Source organism: Eleutherodactylus coqui, chromosome 10 (genome assembly GCF_035609145.1).
Source record: "Eleutherodactylus coqui strain aEleCoq1 chromosome 10, aEleCoq1.hap1, whole genome shotgun sequence".
In the NCBI taxonomy this organism is placed as follows: domain Eukaryota; kingdom Metazoa; phylum Chordata; class Amphibia; order Anura; family Eleutherodactylidae; genus Eleutherodactylus; species Eleutherodactylus coqui.
In genome coordinates this window covers 57,768,538-57,790,717 of record NC_089846.1, presented here as the reverse complement: position 1 = coordinate 57,790,717, position 22,180 = coordinate 57,768,538, and the positions used below count along the sequence as shown (strand labels likewise).

The window sequence follows — 22,180 nt, the reverse complement described above, 5'->3', positions numbered from 1 at the left end:
TTCAGGTGTTTGTAACGTGAGATTGTTGCAAAGAGTCTCCCTGCTGGAATCCCCAGCGATCAGGTGCAAAGTGTGGAGAAACCTGGCAGTAAGTGTTTAGCTTCCCTGCAGCGCCACCACAGGAGGAATGATGCATACACAGTGCCTATTCCCATCCGTAGTTGGTAGATGCAATGCAGGACAGGATAGGTCCTCCAGGCTGAGAAAGATAAAAGATGAGGATCCTGAACAGAGGGCTCCCATTCTTCCCATTGAAAAAACAGATATGGCTTAGCTAAGCCAAGCATGTATTGTACGTGTATGGGGGGGGGGCAGAAATAGCTGTCTGCCAACCATCTAAGAGTGCATTCACTCGGGCATATATCAGCTGCGTTTTCACGACCACCGATATACGCCACCCATCTGAGGCATTGGTTCCCAATGCCTTATTTCAGGTGGACGTATTCCCGATGCATAAAAACGGCCGGCTGGCCAAGATAGCACATACATTCTGGCTGGCCATTTTTGCATCGGCCGAGAAAGATAGTTCTGGACCTATCTTTCCCGGCCAGAATACGACTGGTTTCATAGATTCCTATAGGAGCCTATGGGAGCTGCAGGAAAAGGGAGGTGGGAGGGAGCATTGTCTCTGCTAAACTCCCTCCCTCTTCCCTCCCACTCTCTGCCCATTGCCAGTTGTTGGCAATAGGAGGAGGCGAGAGGCGAGATATTAGCACACTAGCTCCCACCCCCCTCCCATTGCTGGCAGCTAGCAAGGGGTGGAGAGGGGTTGTGGGAGTTTTGAAAACTAGCTCCTGCCCCCTCCCATTGCTGGGAGGTGGAGAGGGAGAGGGAGTTTAGCTCACTTTACCGCCCAACGGTAGCTTGTGTGCGGTGTATACACGATGATCCCAGGCCATCTAAATGGGAGATCCAGCTGTGACTTTACACATTGAGAATGCCTCTCATTCACGCAATTTTCGACTGTGCTGTGGCCGTGACACAGCCAGACGAAAGTCGTTGCACCGTGTGAATGAAACGTAAGGTGTATGGCCAGCCTTTGTACTCTATTAGCACTTGATTGATGTTCTGTGACTGGTTGTGTGACCTTATATCATTAGCAAAGTTATTGAGAATGAAACATGAACTTTCTTACCTGAATATTTTAAGTTTTTAATCCTCTCAATGACCGCCTCAGCGTCCGTACTGTCATCGTCAGAGAGCAGCACAGCGGGTTTTGCATATGAAGCATATGAGATAACAGCGTATTGAGGGGTAAAATCATAGCTGGCCATCTGTAGAGATAATTATAGTTGTGTTGAATCCAGTCTTTATGGCAGGCCAAAAACAATTCATTCACAGGATCTCAGTTATGTTACCCATAACGTCCAATCAGATTACAGCCATTATATATCAAAAGCAAGCTTTAAAATTAAAACAATGAGCTCCTCTCAAACCAATCTGATCAGCTTCTACGAGGAAGTAAGTTTTAGACTGGACCAGAGAGAGTCATTGGATCTTGTGCATCTAGACTTTCCCAAAACGTTTGCCACAGTGCCACATAAAAGTTTGATATATAGAATAGCAATACTTGGTCTGGGCGAGAATATGTGTTAGTGGGTAAGTAACTGGCTTAGTAATAGAAAGCAGAGGGAGGCTGTTAATGGTACATCCTCTGATTGGGTAATCGTTACCAGTGGAGTACCACAGGGGGCATATTTGTTGCTGAATACAAGAATAAATGAAGCCTCTTTATGTATTCAGCACATTCCTGGATGCATCCGTGCGCCTTCTGAGAAATGTAGGTCCGATCCCGACCAGGCATACATTTCTGGCATAAATTTACACCAGTTTCCGGCATAAATTATACATAAATGTTACGGTATGTGGTGGTCCCGCCCACTTTTAAAAAAAGTGTTGAGGCTGTGGCAGAAGGAAAATTTTTACGCAAGCAGTGTTTGCTTAAAATTTTGTGACTTCTGTGCAGCAGTTTTCCGGCATGCAGCCTTTTTGTAAATTTTTCCCATTGTGTACAGTTTTGGACACCGATACTCAAGAAGGACATATCAGAGGTTGATTGGGTAGAAAGACAGACAAATAAAGTAATAAACGGAATGGGTGGATTACAATACCGTGAGAGGTTATCAAAACTTGGGTTATTCACTTTAGAAAAAAAGATGGCTGACGGGCAAGCAAATAACAATGTATAAATATATCAGGGGGGCAATACAGAGATCTCTCCCATTATCTATTTATACCCAGGACTGTGACTGTAATAAAGGGGCATCCTCTGAGTCTAGAGGAAAGAAGGTTTCTACACCAACATAGAAGGGGGTTCTTTACTGTAAGAGCAGTGAGACTATGGAACCCTCTGCCTGAGGATGTGGTGATGGTGAACTTTCTAAACGATGCCTATAGGCATCCTGGGATCCTTGCAAGGTTTCTTTTAATTGTCTACAAATATCCGCCAATGCTGCTAGTCTGTGGTTGACTGTTGGGACAGAAGGGTTCGCAAGAAAGCCAGGAATGAAAACGGTGTGTGTTCCGTAGTTGGCATAAAACAGGCTATGGGTGGTAGAACTATGTTGAGCATTGTTATATGTGACTCCACTGTTACTAGATAATCCACCTAGTCGTCCTGAAGATAGGAGGTGAAGCAGCAGAGATACTACTCCACTGGAGGGACGTATCTCTTTAACAAAGATTTATGAAAAACTCTATGAATCTTGCAAGAGTCTGGCAGTGCCAATTCATAAGCCCCTGGATTGATAATCCTAGTGACTGGGAAAGGTCGCACAAATCGTGGAACCAATTTCAATGCGGGGACCTTTAATTTCAAATTTTTGGATGATAAATAAACCAACTGACCAACAGAAAATGAGTCAGAGACAGTGCATCTATTCACATTATTCCTCAGCATAACCTTCTGAGACGGCTCCAAATTCTAACGCACCTCACCCCAAATCTCCTGGAGCCTCTTGACCATTGAATCCACAGATGAATTCTCGGAAGCAGGAGAAACAGAAAAGGAAAACCAAGGGTGATAGCCAGCATTGCAGAAGAATGGTGAAGTTCCAGAGGCTGAATTAGAGTGATTATTAATGGCAAACTCAGAGTTCAGTGAGGTTTTAGATACACCCAAATGGAATAGAAGATCCAGGGAGCAGCTCAATAGGACAGTCATATGGCCAATGAGGTGGCAGCTGGTCAGCTTTCTTCTTGCTACAGACATCCCTGAACATCTGGTAGGGAACTGTTAATTTCTCAAAGTCCTGTTGACCATACTCAAGGTCTTCTACTGGTTTAAGGGTGGATGGTGCCATCTAGCAGTATTCTGTAGAGAGAACTGTATTCTGTAGAGAGAAGGCAATGGTCCTTGTTTCTCATTTGATAGAGGGATTATGGGTAGAGAACCAGGGAATCCAAAGAAATTTAGGGGATGAGATGAGCTGGAAGCTGATCATTTCTTCATGGTCAGGTTTCATGCAAAGCTCTAGTTCGATTATCTCCCATGTGACAAGTCCTGAAGACAAGGGTAACCCATCCATGGTTTCCATATCAATCAGTATGGCCTTAAGCCTAGTGGCAATGTTTTGATCAAGACCAAATTTTAAGTCCATAAAGTTTCCTCCCACTCCTGAATCCAACATCACTGAGTACAGCATCTTCTGATTAACCATTAAGATCTCTATTGGAAGGACAAAGTGGTGGAGTAGGGAAAGGGTTTTCACACCATCTTGAATTACTGTTGCAAATGTGTGTTTGGTGGCATCCTTTTGTTTTGTGATGGCTAGATTGGTTGTGGTCCTAAAGTTGACTAAGGCAAGAGTCCTTTGGGGCTTATTTGGACAGTTTAAGGTATGATGGCCCAAGCTTCCACAGTAAAGCATCTTTCTTTTTCAGTAGTGAAGAGGGGTTTGAGGATTACATCAACTTGCATTGCCTCTGGTGCTGCTTCAGTTCTCGGTTGGGGACTCAACGTGTATTGACTGAAAGAATAATGGGTGTTGATCCCCAAACCCACAGTCTCTCCTTTAGCCGCTCAAAAACTCTCTGGTCAATTCGAATGCACAGCTGGATCAAAGCTTCTAGGTTATCAGTGGTCTCCACTCTAGCAAGTTCATTGTTTACCCACTCAGATAATCCCTGTCGAAATTGTTTCTGTTCTGCGGCTGGGTTCCATGTGGTTTCATTCACCCAGTGACAAAATTCCACCATATATTCTGCAACGGAACATTGTCCTTGTCATAGATTATGTAGCCTCCTTTCAGCCGTGGCACAACGATACGGATTATAAAAGATTTGACCCATAGTGGTTGTGAAGGCATCAAGGCTGTTAGGGATATTACGATTGGTATCTATGTACGGTGAGGCCAATGCAAGCACCTCATCAATGAGGAGGTTAATAATGAAAAACACCTTTTTTCTGTCACTGGCAAGTAAGGTGGGCTGCATCTGAAAATAAACCCGGCATTGAATAAGGAAGCCTCTATACTGACGAGGATCCCCACTGAACTTTGCAGACAGTGCCATGTGGACATTGGAGCCTAAGTGATGCAACTCCAGAAGTTGCTTCTGAAAACTAATGATTTACTTTTGTTGATCTAGCATCAGTGCCTGTAATCCAATGGACTTCTCTTGTTAGGTGCAAAATTCCTGGAGTACTAATGCCCATTAGTACTTTATCAGCTTTAGGCCTTAGTCAGACGGGCGTTTTTAGCCGCGATTTGCGCATGCGCATGCGTCCGGCGATTTTTTAAAACCATTGCTTTGCAATGGTATCGGACACATGAGCGCTTTTTATGCGCTCGTCCGATAAATTATAGAACAAAAAATCGCAGATCGCACCAATCTGCGATCTGCGATTCCTGTTCTCTTCTGTATATGCGCTCAATGGGGCCGGCGACAGCAGCGCCGACCCCATTGAGAACATATAGAAGACAAATCATTCTTCTCTGCCACAGCTGTAACAGCTGTGGCAGAGAAGAACGATGTTTGCCCATTGAATTCAATGGAGCGGCAATACAGCCGCTCCATTGAAAGCAATGGGCTGCCGGCGTGCGCGGGGTGAATTGTCGGGAAGGGGTTAAATATATAAGCCCTTCCCTGCAATTCATCCTAAAATGTGTTAAAATAAAAAAAAATTGTATACTCACCTTTCCGCTGCAGCCGGAGTCCAGCCGCGGCCGCTGTCAGTTCTCCTGAACTGCTTCTTGGCACTATTCAGCCGGCGGGACTTTAAAATCCCCGCCTGCTGAATGATCTGCCTCTGATTGGTCACAGCCCTGACCAATCAGAGGCTGAAAACACTCACACACCCATTCATCAATTCATGAATGGGTGAGTGACTGCTGCCTCTCAGCGCTGAGCCAATCAGGGGCAGGTCTGACTCACATCCATTCATGAATTCATGAATGGGTGTGAGTGAGGCATGCCTCTGATTGGCTCAGTGCTGAGCCAATCAGGGGGCAGGTCTGACTCACACCCCCTTCACACCCACTGCAGGACGGCCGCGCGGAGCTCCGGCTGCCTGCAGAAGGTGAGTATACATTTTTTTTTTATTTTTACACATTTTAGGATGAATTGCAGGTAAGGGCTTATATATTTAAGCCCTTACCGACAATTCATCCCGGGCTCGCCCGCAGCGCATTGCTTTCAATGGAGACGGCTGTATTGCCGTCTCCATTGAATGCAATGCGCTGGACAGCTCCGGCCCGTTTCTAATGAAACGCGGCTAGGAGCAGATTTTCGGGCGATTTGCGGACGACTTGGGTGCACCGGTCACGCGATTTGCGGATGCGCATCCGTCATGCGATTCGCAAATCGCGCGTAAAAACGCCCGTCTGACTAAGGCCTTACTTGCATGCAAATGAGCCTCTTGGAGCTGCTTGCAGAACTCAGCAGGTGGCCTGAGCTTTGTAATCAGCTCCTTTGTCATCACATGGGCTGTCATGGGCTATTAGCATGAATACACTGTAATAAAACGCTCCCGTGTAGAACACAGCGTGAGGACTTTGTTATCTACTCTACAGCTGAACTATGGATTTTAAGCTCACCTTAAAAGTTAGGAACAGTTTGAGAGTGAGAGAGAGAGGGGGGGGGCTAGATAAGTGGCAGGGAGAGAGAGAGACCGTGATTGGGGTTAAGCCCTCCACATGGGTTGGTTGGGGGTAGAGATGAGCGAGCATGCTCGTTTAAGGCTGCTACTCGATCAAGTAGTAGTCTTATCAAGTAACTGTGTACTCGCCCGAGCAGCATGTGGGGGGAAGGGCGGGCGGCGGGGGGAGCGTGAGAGAGATCTCTCTCTCCTCCCCCCCCCCCCCCGTTCCCTCCCGCTGGCCCCCGACGCCCCCCCTCCCCCCCCCCCACATGTTGCTCAGGCGAGTATACAGTTGAGTAGTTGAGTAGTAGCCTTAAATGAGCATGCTCACTCATCTCTAATTGGGAGCAGTTAGATAAATAGGTGGAGGGGGAGGAGTCAAAGAAAGTTCAGAAAAGAGAAAGGAGAGAGGGGAATAGGTGTTAGTGAAAACCAGAAAGCCAGAATTTGGGGGAAAAGAGAAAGAGAGATCAGAAGAAAAGATAGAGGTGGATTGTCAGTTAGCTAAAGAAAAGGAAGAACTAATTATCAGAAACAAAGCAGGAAAGAGCGAGACTAATAGGAGATCTATTTACCTGGAAAATTTTCTCCCTGAGGAAGAGACCAGGTCTTGATACACGTTGGAGTTTCTTGGGCTTTTTTAGCTTTCCTAGTGAGGTTAGGTGACATCACCCCCAGGCCGCAGTATCTGTGTATGCAGCCACTACCGTTTGAAGTGGCTGCGGCTCACACGTGTGCTCTGTGCTTTCTCTACTGATAGTTATTGCCTGCTGCTCCCGCCCTTCACCTGCTGCTGATGGGTGAGTGTTTTTTCACATTCATATATTGTTGTTTTGTACTTTTACTGCCACTTTTTTCTGGTATTTTTTAACATTGCTATATTGTCTTTCTGTACTCCATTCTGCTGCATTCTATATGTCTCTTTTCCTGTTTGTACTAATATAGGCACATTTATTAAGTTTAGCACACTTTGTAAATTATAACTGTATAGAAGTATTATATGTTATACTGTGTGGCACTATTATCTGAGCACCATCCTGAATGATGCTGATATGTCAGCACTTTGGGGTATAGTTATTTGTACATTACATGACAGCTCGCCATATCAGGGGGAAGAATCAACAGAAGGTACCGCATCAAACATATAGCCAGCCCTAAGTAGAGTACCCTAAGAGGACAGAGACCATAAATCTGTATATGTTTTACATACTGTGTCTATGAACACTTCACTGACATCCTTAGCAATCTTAAAGTTCTTCTGTTTAACACTTTTAGAGGCATCTATGATAATGAAAATGTTCATAAAGTCTCCAGTCTGCGCTTTTATTTTACGATAAGTCTGACCTGTGGGAAGAATAAAGGAAAAGGGTTATTTTTATTTTTTCAATATTTAAAATATTGTGTAAGGTGAAATGCCTAGTGATGCCTCCCAGATCTGCCATGGGTTTTATCCTATTAAGCCCTGCATGTCCTGTGGCATGACATAATAGGAAGACAATAAAAGTACAATATAATGCAGTACTGAAATGTATGTACCCCAGAATGGTACCCATAGAAACTACAGCTCACCCAAGAAAAAGCATATTTAAAATCCCCGGCTGCTGAATACTACTCACAGCTGTTCAGAGCAGTTCAGGAGGACTGCCGCTGGCCGCGCTGAACTCCGTCTGCCGGGACCAGGTGAGTATATATATATTTTTTTATTTTTACACATTTCTGGATGAATTGCAGGGAAGGGCTTATATATTTAAGCCCTTCCCGACAATTCATCCCGCGATCGCCGGCAGCCCATTGCTTTCAATGGAGCCGGCTGTATTGCCGGCTCCATTGAATTCAATGGGCTAACATCGTTCTTCTCTGCCACAGCTGTTACAGCTGTGGCAGAGGAGAACGATCTTTATGCTGACAGTGCGGGGGGGGGGTCTCACTCTTGCCACTATTGTGGCTTAATAGTGGGACCTGGGAACTTGAGATGCAGCCCAACATGTAGCCCCTCGCCTGCCCTATCCGTTTCTGTGTCGTTCCCATCGCTTTCTTGAATTTCCCAGGTTTTCACAAATGAAAACCTTAGCGAGCATCGGCGATATACAAAAATGCTCGAGTCGCCCATTGACTTCAATGGGGTTCGTTACTCGAAACGAACTCTCGAGCATCACTGAAAGTTCGACTCGAGTAACGAGCACCGGAACATTTTGGTGCTCGCTCATCTCTAGTTATTAACTAACCCAGGACGTTGGAGGACTCCATAGCAGAAGGAAAATCTGGGATACAAAACAAAGGAGTTAGTGGTCCGCTCTTTTTGGATATCTTATTGCTGATTTGTCCCACAATTTCAGGAAATCTACCACAAAAGGCAACCGCTTATTGGGTCCCAACATCTGCGCCAGCCAAGGCAAATCCCCCACTTTTGTTTCCAACAAATCCTCCTCCAGTCTCACCTATTGCTTGGAATCCCAGTCAAAATGCCAGTCAAACAGGCACATTACTACAGAGGCCAAATGGTAAATAATAAGGTCTGGTAGCCCCGCTCTTCAATCACCCTTAGGTGTCGTAAATGCTCTAAAACCTAACCTACTATGGTTCCCTCCCCAAACAAAGTGAGCAAATGGTGTTTGCAGTTGCTTAAATAAACCCTTCGGAGGGGCAATGGGGAGCGTCTGATGTTTGCCAATACATTATATTGTATATTAAATTGTAACATTAAAAAACATAACTTGCTCCACAAAACACAAACCCCTCATGTAGATATGTCGCTACAAAAATAAAAAAAGTTAGGATTAAAAATGGAAAAATGAAAATTGAATTAAAAAAAAAACAAAAAAAGTGCTACTACAAGAAGGGGTTAAAGTTTTTTTTTTATTATTTAAATCAGAACAACATGGCTGCTTTCTTCTCAAAATGTCCAAAGGCTGTTTGTGGTAGTGCAGCTCAGCCCCATTTACTTATAAGGAGTCGAACTGCAGTACCAGACACAAGCCATGGACAGGTGCGGCACTGTTTCTGGAAGAAAGCATCCATGTTCTTCTAATCCTGTACAACTCCTTGAATTCAGCACCGTTATTCTGTATTTCAGATATCGTCTCTTGCTTCTGCACTTCTACGAAAATCTCATCTACTTCCTTCATGACCTCATTTACAGATAGGAAGTTTTGCTTGTGCAAAGGAAACATCAACAGTCTTTTCTTAAGGCCCATTTACACACAAAGATGATGCTTCAAAAGATTGAAAGATCAGTGATCATTTTGCATAAAGTACTAATGGGCAATAATGCCCATTAGTACTTTATCAGCTTCATTTGTATGCAGGAGGTCTGAGCTCTGCTATTAGCTCCATTGTTCATCCATGGGCTGCAAAGAGAAAACAATGTAATCTCTAGCGCCATGTGGAAAATTCAGCACCATGGACAGCAAACACAGCATGGGGCTGTGTTATCTTCTCCTGCCTGAAAGATTTGCACTGCTAAGGGCCCATTCACACAGAAAGTTGATCGCTCAAAATTCACTCAAATGGCAGTTTGACCGACAGTTTTGAGCAATCACTTTGCATAAACTCTTAAGTAGCTAATTAGCTACTTAAGAGCTTATTAGTGTGTAAATAAAGGCTCCCACTGTATGCAAAAGACAGCGGGAGAGCTGTTTTCTGCATACAGCTGCTGTGTTCTCGGAGCTCTCAACTGGTATCCCACTGAGAGCTCTGAGTGGGGTATGCAAAAGACAGCTGAAGCACTGTCTTCTACATACAGCTGTTGTGTTCTCGGAGCTATCAGCTGGTATCCAGCTTAGAGCTCTGAGCGGGGTATGCAGAAGACAGCTGTAGCGCTGCTTTCTGCATACACCTACTGTGTTCTCGGAGCTCTCAGCTGGTATCCAGCTGAGAGCTCCAAGCAGGATACAGGCTGAAACAATAGTATCAGCAGTATTCCGCTGAGAACTCAGCGTGCGGCACTGATAAGGCTCATTGCTGTTTTTTAGCTTGCGAAAAGTTAGCGATGAGTGAATAGTGCACAAAAAGTGCATGATGGCCGCGCGTTTAGGCACAACGATTATCACTCAAAAGATGACTTTCGAGCAAATTTTGAGCAATAATCGTTGTGTCTAAATGTGCCTTAAATAATGCACAGCACAGATGTGCACAGCTAAAAATCATTGTTCAGCCGAAGAGTAAAAAATGGGAGCATTTACACACAAAGATATCACTCAAATAATGGCTTTTGAGAGAATTGTGAGCGATAATCATTATGTGTAAATGGGCCTTTAAGAAACCAATATCCTAAACAAAACTGGACCTTGAACCCGACATTGTTTCTTCTTCTTATTTGACTCTGCTATCCAATCCTGGAGCCTGGTCAGAGTTATTAATCTGAGCTACATTGTGAAACATGTAGTTTTCTGCATTCTCCTTTATACCAGTCTATGATTATAATGCGCCCCATAAAGCAGAATATAGACAGCATCGATGCTCTCCAGCCATAGAGCGGTAATGTTCTATTGTGTCCACCCTCCTACTACACATAGGTATATTCCATTGTAGAGGTCATCTTATGTCTAGTTCTCCTACCTTCTACCCTATTGGGGTCAGATGCTTCAATTGTTTCAGAAATGGAAGCAGAAAAACTTTCCGCCACCTCCTTTGGGGTATCGAATGTATACCAGTCTGTGGAAGAAAGAGGTAAATCAGTCACCATCAAAATCAGCAGGAATCTCTCACTTGTAGTTAAAGGGGTTATCCAGTTGTATAGTATTGGTGGCCTATCCTCAGGATACGTCACTAATAGTCAGTCAGCGATGGCGGTCAAGTTCAAAGACATACCGTTTATGCTACAATAAAGCAAATGGTCATTATAGGTAACTTACAAGGATAAACATAAACCTCACAACAAGAGCAGCATAGTACAACAACCAAAGGGCATAAACAGTCCAATCACTATCGGACTTGGTTGCCCAGAGCCCACTAGTAAAAATTATTCTGGGCACCCAGTTTAAGGCTCCTGTACACTTGCGTTTTTCTTGCACGTTTTTTAACGCGATTGTCAATGGGACTTTCTAATGTTAAAAACGCATCGCACAAAAATTGCAAAGCACAAACTTGCAATGCGTTTTTAACATTGACAGTCGCGTTAAAAAACTGCAGCGATATCATAGTGTTACAAAAACGCAAGTGGGTGTGAGCCCTTACAGGTACATGCAAATATTACCAGATCCTCATTCACTTTTCATACACTTCAGTTGAAAGTCAGCTGCATTTGTGAGCATCTTTGTCTCCACTGAAGTATTGTATATGGAGAATGCTGAGAACAGGAATTTGCATCTACATAAGGGCTGATACCCACTGGCGTTTTTCTCTCTCTTGCGCTGCAAGAGCAAGTGAAAACACTCGCCTCGCAGCACGAGAAAAAAGCCGAGATGACGCCGGGATATCACCAGCCTTTTCAATTGGGCCAGCGGCAGTAGCGCTAGCCCCGTTGAAAAGATAGAGAGAACACCACAGGCTTCTGCCACAGCTGTGACAGCTGTGGCAGAAGTTCAGCATGCTATGCCATTGCTTTCAATGGGATCGGCGCTGCTGCCGGTCCCATTGAAAGAAGTGGTTTGTGGCAAACACCGCAGTATGGTTTCGGGGAAGGGCTTGAAATATAAGCCCTTCCCTGAAAATCATCTATTACTGGTTATAAAAAGTTTAAAAAATTTACTCACCTCTCCGCCACTCAGACGCGTCCTCCGACTGGCTCCCTGACACTGCTGTCCAGCACTTTCAGCAGGTGGGGATTTAAAAATCCCTGCCTCCTAAGAAGGGCTGTGCTGATTGGCTGACCGCTCAGCCAATTACAGCTAGTGCTTAGCTATTCATGAATGCTCAGCCAATCAACACAGCCCTTTCAGAGTGTTTTCACTTACTCTCGCAGCGCAAGAGAGATTAAAATGCCAGTGGGTGTCCAGCCTTAGACAAAGATGTATGACATTTATGGAGGGGACCAGGATGATGTGCTGGGCCAGTACAGTTTTCATGTGATCTCACCTGGACGGAATTGTTCCGCAGCACACAGCAGAATTTGTCACAACTTAAATCTGCATGTCTAAATGCAGCTTTGATGTGGAATTGTCAGCAGAATTAAGCAGTTTTCAATGCCGCATTAAAATCTGCATGTTAGACCTGCAGATTTTGGTGCAGAATTTTTCAACAAGCGGCGAATCCTGTTGCCAATTTCGTACCATGAGAAAGAGCCCTAAGGCCTCATGTCCACGGGGAAAATCAGATCCGCTGCGAATCTGTACCGCGGATTTGGACTGCGGATGCACTGTAATTGTCTTTTATTTTTCATGCGGGAGATCAATTGAGCTATGTACTCTATGAGCTCCCGCATGCGTGATCCGCACTAAAATGGAGCATGTCCATTTTTTTTCATGCTCCAGAAATTTTTTAACTCACTTTTAAATACCACACGCGGGTATTTATCTACCCGCGGGTGGTCAATGCATTCCTATGGGGCGCGGATCCACGTATGGTAAAAACACTGCAGATTTTAATTCTTATTTTGCCCGTGGACATGAGGCCTTAGGAAGGTTCCTTGTGGAATGCAATCTGTGGGGAAAACTACAACTCCTAGCAGGTCCTGGAGGTGTGCAGCTGTCGGGGAATGTAGAATCCCTATCAGCAGCCTGCTGCCTGGATCTTGCCTTACACTATTCATCCTATCAGTTCTGTGAGCTGAACATACATGTGCATGCAGCATGGAGGAGCTGCAAGATGATGGAGGACGCACAGCAACATCAAGAAGGCCAGCCCCAAGGAAGGAGGATTCTAGCCAGCCTCTTAATGCACCACTTGTGCAAAAAGTGGGGGGTCCACCGGGGAATTCAACTTTAAAAGGAATTAACCAGGGAAACGGGGGCTTCGCCCATTTCCCTGTGAGCAAGTCTGAGCCTTAGTCCAATGAAATAGGACTTGAAAACATAATAAAGTGCAAGTGCATGAGATAATCAGAAATGAAAAGTCCCAAATGGAATAGAATGATCTGGTATTGGGAAGTAGCAAAAGTAGTCCTAAAACCATGCACTCCAGAAAGTGAATGTAGACAAATCCAGGCTGAAGTAGCCACAAAATATATGCCTGAAGTAGCAACCCCAAGCCCCACGTGTATTGCCGCATTAAATGCGGCTTCCTCAGAGTAAATGCAAATTTTAGTCCTGGATGACCCCTTGTAATGTGGTTGGCAACCTTGATAATGGTGCTGTACGTAAATATATATATCGATTTATCATAAACCTAATTGCAAACAACTACATCATATTACTCTAAATAGGCGAGTCAGGCAGTTTGACTTTAATCTGAATGATCTTACATCTGCAGGACGGTTCTGCAGCCGACCAACTCTTGTCTTCTTTACATACTCTCTCCTTAGAACCGAGCATCTCCATCCCAGGCTCACATGTATACTTCACTGTGGCTTCAATATTGTAAGAAGTACCTACTTTTCTTGCCCCGAGAGGAATTCCTGGGTTTGGACAGTCGCCATCTGTGCAATGTGTGGAAAGCAGAGGGGGTGTTAAAGGGGAATGGAAATGGCAGAAGAGATGCACAGAGAAGAGAGAGGACAATTGTGTCAGAGTAATATTAGGGTATGTTTCCTTCATCCAGAGCATGATCACGGTAGATAATATACATAGTAAATCACGTTTTATACATTCACTCTTCTAAACCCTCACTGGGATCTCCTCATAACGTCGCAATTGAGCATTTAGTGTTTCCCGCTCACACACCACTTGCTCCTCTTGCACTCTCTCTATTGATGTCCCTCAAGGGTCTGTCCTAGGACCCCTACTCTTCTTCATCTATACCTTTAGCCTAGAATACCATCTCATGGCTTTCAGAACCACTTTTATGACAGACGTTACGTCCCTGCTATCCAAAGTCCCAGACTACTTATCAACTATATCCTCCTGCTTTCTCCTTTTGCTTTTCAAAATTCAACATAGAGAGAAATGGACTCATTAGGTCCCCCCACCATCTCACGAAACCCTCCCACTAGACCTATCAATCACACTCCGTGCTTTTCCTAGTTTTACAAATCTGCTGCCTCGAGGTAAGTCTTGATTCCAACCTGTCCTTCGAACCACATAACTAAGCCCTTATCACCTCCTGCCGCATCCAAAGCAAAAAACATCTCCATGATCTGCTCATTGCTCAATTTTGAGACAGCAAAATGTCTAGTGCATTCCCTTATCATCTCCTGCGTTGACTACTGCAACATCCTTCTCTTTGGCCCTTCATCCAGCACTCTTGAGCCCCTCCAGTACATTCTCAAGTCTGCTGCCTGACTAATCTACCTTTCCTCCTGATACTTCCCTGCTGTTCTCCCCTCTGCCAATTCCTTCCCTGGCCACCCATCATCCAGAGAATCCAGTTCAGGATATTATCAATGACATACAAGATTGTCCACAACCTGTGTCCTCCATACATCTGTGACTCAATCCTCCGATACATCCCCACATGTAATTTCTAGTCCACAGCCTGTCCTCTCCATACATCTCTGACTCAATCCTCCAAAACCTCCCTACATGTAATCTCTGGTCCTCACAAAACCACTGCTACACAGTCATCTCCAAAATTTCTCCCATGCATCCCCCATACTTTGGAGCTCAGTACACCAAATGATCACACTCTCCCCCATCTTCCAAACCTTCAAAAGCAACCTGAGAGGTCATCTTTTCAGAAAAGCATATAACCTACCAAAACCCTGCTGCTACTACACCAACATATGAGATTTATGACATATTTGTACCTTGATCATCACATACTGTAATTTTTCCACTCCATTTTCCATTTGACTGACAGGTACGGTTTACAGGTCCAAACATTTTAAATCCTCCCCAGCACTCGAACTCAAGGATGTCTCCTACAAAATATCTCACTTTCCGGGGATAGAACTCTCCATTTTCAAACATGGCTGGTCGGGGGCACTGCACGGCTGTAGGGTGATGGGAACAAATATAACACATAAGAATGATATGCTAAGTATGAGTTCTGGTACCAGTCGATCCTTCGCTGGGCCCATGTCATGTCACAGTGATGGTCCACAAAGCTTCAGTAGAGGACAAACTTCTTTGAAGCCTCTGAGGAGAAATTCCAACACTGCTAAGTGGCACAGTCATATATTATACCCTTTATTGCCTGAGGCATAACTTGTGGATCCAGGCCCCAATGTAAAATCTATGTCCCCACCTACTAAGTGCCATTTATAATACTCTTCTTATGTGGTAGAAAGGCCTTTGGTTCTTTGCAGGTACCAGAGGCTGGGTGCAACCTTTACCTCTGCACCCTTATAGCTATTCCCCCGATATACACTGACATGCCAAAAGTCTTCAGACTGGAACTAATATTGCCTAGCACCCCCTCTAGAACAGTGAAGTGTAGCAACTCAATGTGGCATTGACTCCACAAGTGGACGGAAGACATCTGAAAGAATGTTAACCATGCTGTTCTGACCCACAGCTCTGTTGTATTTCTAGGCGCAGGATCTCGGGTGTATGGACATCTCCACCACATCCTATAAATGCTCAATTGAGCTTGTGTATTGTACAAACGTGCAGGTCACACCATTCGTAGGAACTCTCCAGAATGCTCCTCAAACAAGTTCTTGACAACTTGGGCCTGATGGCACGGTGCATTACCCTGTGGAAATATCCCATCATTATGGGGATACATGTGATGGGTTGCAAATGATCACTATTCAGTGAAACATAGCAAGCACCCGTCAATGACATGTTTAGGCGGACTAGTATACCCAACACATGCCATGACAACACCCCACACTAGTATGGAACCACCACCAGCCTGCATAGTGCCTTGTTGACAACTGGGGTTCATGACTTAACCCCTTTAGTGGCGGGTTTCTTACCACCCTGTCAGACCCCTCGGGGGCAGGTTTTTTAACCCGTTAGTGACAGCCCCATAGCTGTTGCAGGACGTGTATGGAGGGAGATAGCGCAACTATCTCCCTCCATACATCGCAGGTGTCAGCTGTTTATTACAGCTCACACCTGCGGGCAATAGCCGAAATCAGTCGGCTATTAACCCTTTAAATGCCCTGAACATCGGGGGAGCCGTACAGGTGTCATGGCAGCCCGGGGGGGGGGGGGGGGGGGATGAAAGGCCCCAGGGCTGCCTTAGCAGGTTGCTTACCAAACCATCCCCATGGGGTGGCTTGATAGACTGCCTGTCAAAAAGCAGTATGACGTAATGCTGTAGCATTACGTCATACTGCAGGAGCGATCAAAGCATCGCTGGTTGTAGTCCTCTAGGAGGGCTAAAAGAAAGTGTAAAAATAAGATCAATAAAGTTTTAGTAATTATTTTTTTTTTAAAGTAATAAAAGTTAAAAAAAAAAACCCTTTGCCATATTTGCAATAAACAAATCAAAATAATAAACCAAAAATATGTGTTTGGTATCACTGCGTCCATAAAAGTCTGATCAAAGTAATGCATTATTTACCCTGCACGGTGAAAAAAAAATAAAGAACGCCAGAAATGCACTTTTTTGGTCAACCTAACTCTGAGAAAGAATGTAATAAAAAGCAATCAAAAAGTCAATTGTATGCAACGGAAATGACAGGACGTACCACACAAAAAGAGCCCTCATACAACTATGTCAACAAAAAAATAAAAAAGATATTGTGCGCAGAAAATGGACCCAGAAAATATTTTTTTTAAATTAAATATCTTAAAAAATAAAAACAAGTAGTACATAAAAAAAAACTATACAAGTTTCGTATCGTAGTAATCGTACTGACCCATAGAATAAAGTTATCGGATCTTTATTGTAGCAGTTTGTTCGCCGTAGAAACAGGGCGCACCGAAAGATGGTGGAATGTCGTTTTTTTCTATTTCTCTCCACTTACAATTTTTTAAAAGTTTTTCAGTACATTATATGTTACAACTAGCGTACCCGTCGCGCGTTGCTGCGAAGACAGACAGACATACATACATTCGTTTTTATATATCTAGATGACGGCAGCAGCGACCACTGAGGTTTTGTAGGCCGCTGCTTCCCCCTTGCAGGCTGAATAAAATAGCCGTTGTGTGGAACATCCAATTTATCCGGCTGCTGTGGCTTCTTGGGAAGATAGCCTAGTACATGTTTGCCCACTTCCAACTCCAATGGAGACTGACTGTAAATGGCTGGCGTGCTCTAGTATTTATGGTTCCAAGCTGTACGTGTCATTGCATACAGTCTATCTATCTATCTATCTATCTATCTATCTATCTATCTATCTATGACATCAGGAAATGAGAGAATTAGATTCCGTACGTAAAATTTGAACGCTAATTCTTTGGCGCTTTGAATTGAATAATCGAGTTGGGACCCATTAACTTTTCCTATTTATGACATAATCAATGCTCGAGCCAAATTTCAAGTTTCTATGACATTGGGAAGTGAGAGAATTAAATTCCGTACATAAAATTTGGACGCTAATTCTTTTGCGCTTAGAATTGAATAATCGAGTTGGGATGAGACATAAGGCCTTGCCCATAAGCATTCCCCAACCTCCAAGAACTGAACCTACCTACCTGAATGAGATTTTGTAGGCCGCTGCTTCCTACATGGAACATACAATTTATCCGGCTGCTGTGGCTTCTTAGGAAGATATCCTAGTACTTGTTTACCCACTTCCAACTCCAATGGTAATTGGCTGGCGTGCTCTAGTGGTTCCAAGCTGTACGTGTCATAATAGAGCCTTAATGACATCACAATGCAGCTTTAGAGAACATGTTGGGGCATGCTCGCGCGTTGCTGCGAAGACAGACATACATACATACTACGTTTTTATATATCTAGATGACGGCAGCAGCGACCACTGAGGTTTACCGCTGGGGTATGTCACTCTTATTACTAATGGGGGGAGTGTCACTATTATTACTGCTGTGGGATGTCACTATTATCGCTGGGGTGAAGGTGTCACTATTACCGCTGGGGTATGTGTACATGTGGCAGAAATGGGCAGGGCTCTTTCAGAATAGACCGGGTGCAGATTTTGACTGCTTTTTAGATGCGGAAATGCTGCAGAATTTTCCACAGAAATCTCCGCTGAGGACATTCTGCAGTATTTCCGCGTCCAAAAAGCAGTCAGAATCTGCACCCGGTCTATTCTGAAACAGCCTTGTCCTTTTTAGAACGACGGGGGTAAAATCATACGTTGTGATAAGCCCCGCCCCCTGACATGTTGGCACTTTGCGATACATAAGTGGGTTTTGGGTTGTAGTTTGGGCACTCGGTCCCTAAAAGGTTCGCCATCACTGGCCTAGTACATGTTTGCCCACTTCCAACTCCAATGGAGACTGACTGTAAATGGCTGGCGTGCTCTAGTATTTATGGTTTCAAGCTGTACGTGTCATTGCATACAGTCTATCTATCTATCTATCTATCTATCTATCTATCTATCTATCTATCTATCAGGGTTATTGCATACAGTCTATCTATCTATCTATCTATCTATGACATCAGGAAATGAGAGAATTAGATTTTGTAGGCCGCTGCTTCCCCCTTGCGGGCTGAATAAAATAGCCGTTGGGTGGAACATACAATTTATCCGGCTGCTGTGGCTTCTTAGGAAGATATCCTAGTACTTGTTTACCCACTTCCAACTCCAATGGTAATTGGCTGGCGTGCTCTAGTGGTTCCAAGCTGTACGTGTCATAATACAGCCTTAATGACATCACAATGCAGCTTTATAGAACATGTTGGGGCATGTTCAAGGGCGTCCGATGTTGATGACATCAGTGATGACATCACAATAGCAGGTGGCTTACTTATTCGATCTACGTGGGGGGGGGGCGTAACTTTCGACGACGCTCGCGCGCCATTTATCGTAGGATATTTGTACTATGCCTATAATCTTCCCAGGAGTGTACTTAACAACTTCCCAAAGTTTCACGGCGATCGGATGAATGGTGTAGTAGCGCATAAAGGACAAACAGACACGCACGCAGACACGCACGCACGCAGACAGACATACATTCAATTTTATATATATAGATAAATAGTGCCATTGAATACAACTCGTCCCGCAAAAAACAAGCCCTAATACAGCGACGTTGATGGATAAAAAAAGGAGCTACGATCTTTTAAAAGGATGGAGGAAAAAACGAAAATGGAAAAAAGCAAAAAGCTCCGTCACTAAGGGGTTAAATGGGCCAATCATTTAATTTCAACTAATTTTCCAATCGCGTTCCAAGAGCCATAACTTTTTCATTTCTCCATTGACACAGCCATATGAGGGCTTGTTTTTTGTGGGACAAGTTGTACTTTTTGATGGCATCATTTTTGGGTATAAATAATGTATTGCGTAACTTTTGAAAAAAAATTGCAGAGAGATTGGGGAAAAAAAAGAAGTTCTGACATTTGTTTTTTGGATTTCATTTTTACGGCGTTCAGCGTGCAGAATAAATATTCTCATTATTCTCTGAGTCACACGATTCCGGCGATACCAAGTTTATACAGTTGTTTTATGTTTTGCTATTTTTGAACATTTAAAAAATTTTTTTTTAAAGGTTTGCTTTTGTGTCGCCACATTCCAAGAGCCGTATTATTTTTTTTTCTTCCATTACCAGCGCTCTAGAAGGCCTTGCTTTTTGCAGGATGAACTCCAGTCTTCATTTATCTAATTTTTAGGAACATGTAAAATTTTGATCGCTTTTTATTCCATTTTTTTCTAGTGGCAAGATTAACAATATCTGTAATTCTGGCATGTTTTTTATTTTTATTTTTCACTGCATTCTCTGAGCAGTATAAATAATATATTAAGGCTGGGTTCACACGGGGCGGATTCCCGCTGGAAATCCCGCAGTTTGGCCGCAGCAAAAACCGCAAGATTTCCGCCGGGAGAACCGCTTTGAAGCGGCCCGGCCGCTCGCTCTTCCGGTGCGGCCGGCGCTCCCATTGAGGAGAAAAATAGACATGCTGCATAATCTAAAGCCGCGGCTGCGGTCGCCGCAGCCACGGTTCCTGCCTGACTTACCGCAGCGGATTGGCCGTCCCGTGTGGATGAGATTTCTGAGAAATCTCGTCCACATGGCTGGCTAATGCCGAGATTAGCGGCCGCAGGTGGATTTGCCGCGGCGAAATTCCGCGTGGAATTTCCGCGGCAAATCCGCCTTGTGTGAACCCAGCCTAAAGTAATTCTACAGGCCAGTACGATTATGCCAATACCAAATTGTAATAGTTTTTCTCTTTTTAGCTACTTTTTCACAGTTTAAAATAAAATAATATTTTTTTTCTTTTTATTGCTGAGCATTTTAACTTTTTTTTTTATCAACAGAGCTGTGTAAGGGTTTTTATTTTGCAGGATGAGTTGTACTTTTAACTAGTACCATTTATTGATCTGTGCAGAATTTTCATCCCTTTTCATTCCATTTTTTATATGGTGAGATTACTACTAAATTAGCTACTTTTGCCACGTAAAATTTTTTTCCATGCTGTGCACCCTGCAGATTAACCCCTTCCCGCTCCAGGACGTACAGCGTTGGGGTATGTGTAAAGAGAGATCGTGGCGCAACCTCCATTCATACAGCACGGGCATCAGATGTTTATTACAGCTGACACCCGCAGGCAATAATTGCAATTGTACACCATTACATCGTACTGCAGGAGCAATCAAAGCACCAGTTGTGGTCCCCCATGGGGGTTTTAAAAAAAGTAAAAATAAGATCAATAAAAATGTATTTATTGTTTTAAAAAAAAGGCATAAAAGTTTAAATCACCCTCCTTTTGCCATATCTATAATAAAAAAAATCTGAATCATAAAAGAAAATTACATATTTGGTATCGCCGCATCCGTAAAAGTCCGATCTATCAAAGTAGTGCATTATTTACCCCACATAGTGAACGTAGTCCGAAAAAAAAAAAAAATAGCGCCAGAAATGCCCTTTTTTAGTCACTCTGTCTCCCAGAAAAAAATGCAATAAAAAGCGATCAAAAAGTCGTATGCATTCTGAATTGGTACTAACTAGAGATGAGCGAACGTACTCGTCCGAGCTTGATACTCGTTCGAGTATTAGCGTGTTCGAGATGCTCGTTACTCGTAACGAGCACCACGCGATGTTCGAGTTACTTTCACTTTCATCTCTGAGACGTTAGCGCGCTTTTCTGGCCAATTGAAAGACAGGGAAGGCATTACAACTTCCCCCTGCGACGTTCAAGCCCTATACCACCCCCCTGCAGTGAGTGGCTGGGGAGATCAGGTGTCACCCGAGTATAAAAATCGTCCCCTCCTGTGGCTCGCCACAGATGCCTTCTGACTTAGCTGAGGGAAAGTGCTGTTGTGTTGGAGCTGGTATAGGGAGAGTGTTAGGAGTGATTGTAGGCTTCAAGAACCCCAACGGTCCTTCTTAGGGCCACATCTAACCGTGTGCAGTATTGTGGAGGCTGCTTTTTTGCAGTGTTGCACTTTTTTTTTTTTTGGTATATTGGCCGTGCAGAGCATTGCGCCCTGCAGTAATACTCCAGGGACAGAAGTGGTGGTTAGGCAGGGAGAGTGTTAGGAGTGATTGTAGGCTTCAAGAACCCCAACGGTCCTTCTTAGGGCCACATCTAACCGTGTGCAGTACTGTGGAGGCTGCTTTTTGCAGTGTTGCACTTTTTTTTTTTTGCTATATCGGCCGTGCAGAGCATTGCGCCCTGCAGTAATACTCCAGGGACAGAAGTGGTGTTTAGGCAGGGACAGAAGACATATAAATATTATTGATTGAATATAGGCAGTGGGGCTTTTCAAAAAAATAATGGGCAAAAAATCTATTTGGCCTGCCTGTCACTGTGCTCAGTGTTCTGGGTCTGTGTGTGCTGGGTGTAGTAGTTCTACTAAATCATACGCAGCCAGCTAAGTGTTACAGCAGGCTTGCGCCAAATTATTTCCTGGCGTTCCGTAAACGAAGTCAGCCTCCAACCACAGGCCAATAAGCGGCACATTAAATTACAGCGTTCTGTTTCTGCACTACTGGTAATACAGCATGCTGAGGGGTAGGGGTAGGCCTAGAGGACGTGGACGCGGGCGAGGACACCGAGGCCCAAGTCAGGGTGTGGGCACAGGCCGAGCCAGTGCATTGGCCAGGG

At 44.2% G+C, this 22,180-nt stretch overlaps 1 protein-coding gene across 1 annotated transcript in view; it reads right to left on the bottom strand.

Moving 5' to 3' along the window:
- The window catches only part of LOC136579754 (complement factor B-like), an 81,324-nt gene that overhangs the window by 41,742 nt on the left and 17,402 nt on the right, over positions 1 to 22,180 (bottom strand). Inside the window, exons 5-9 of the mRNA XM_066579815.1 lie at positions 14,859 to 15,044; positions 13,419 to 13,592; positions 10,637 to 10,732; positions 7,290 to 7,423; positions 1,136 to 1,274 (exon numbers count right to left, since the gene is read on the bottom strand). Coding sequence (XP_066435912.1) covers positions 1,136 to 1,274; positions 7,290 to 7,423; positions 10,637 to 10,732; positions 13,419 to 13,592; positions 14,859 to 15,044 — 729 coding nt within the window. The remainder of the gene's footprint in view (positions 1 to 1,135; positions 1,275 to 7,289; positions 7,424 to 10,636; positions 10,733 to 13,418; positions 13,593 to 14,858; positions 15,045 to 22,180) is intronic.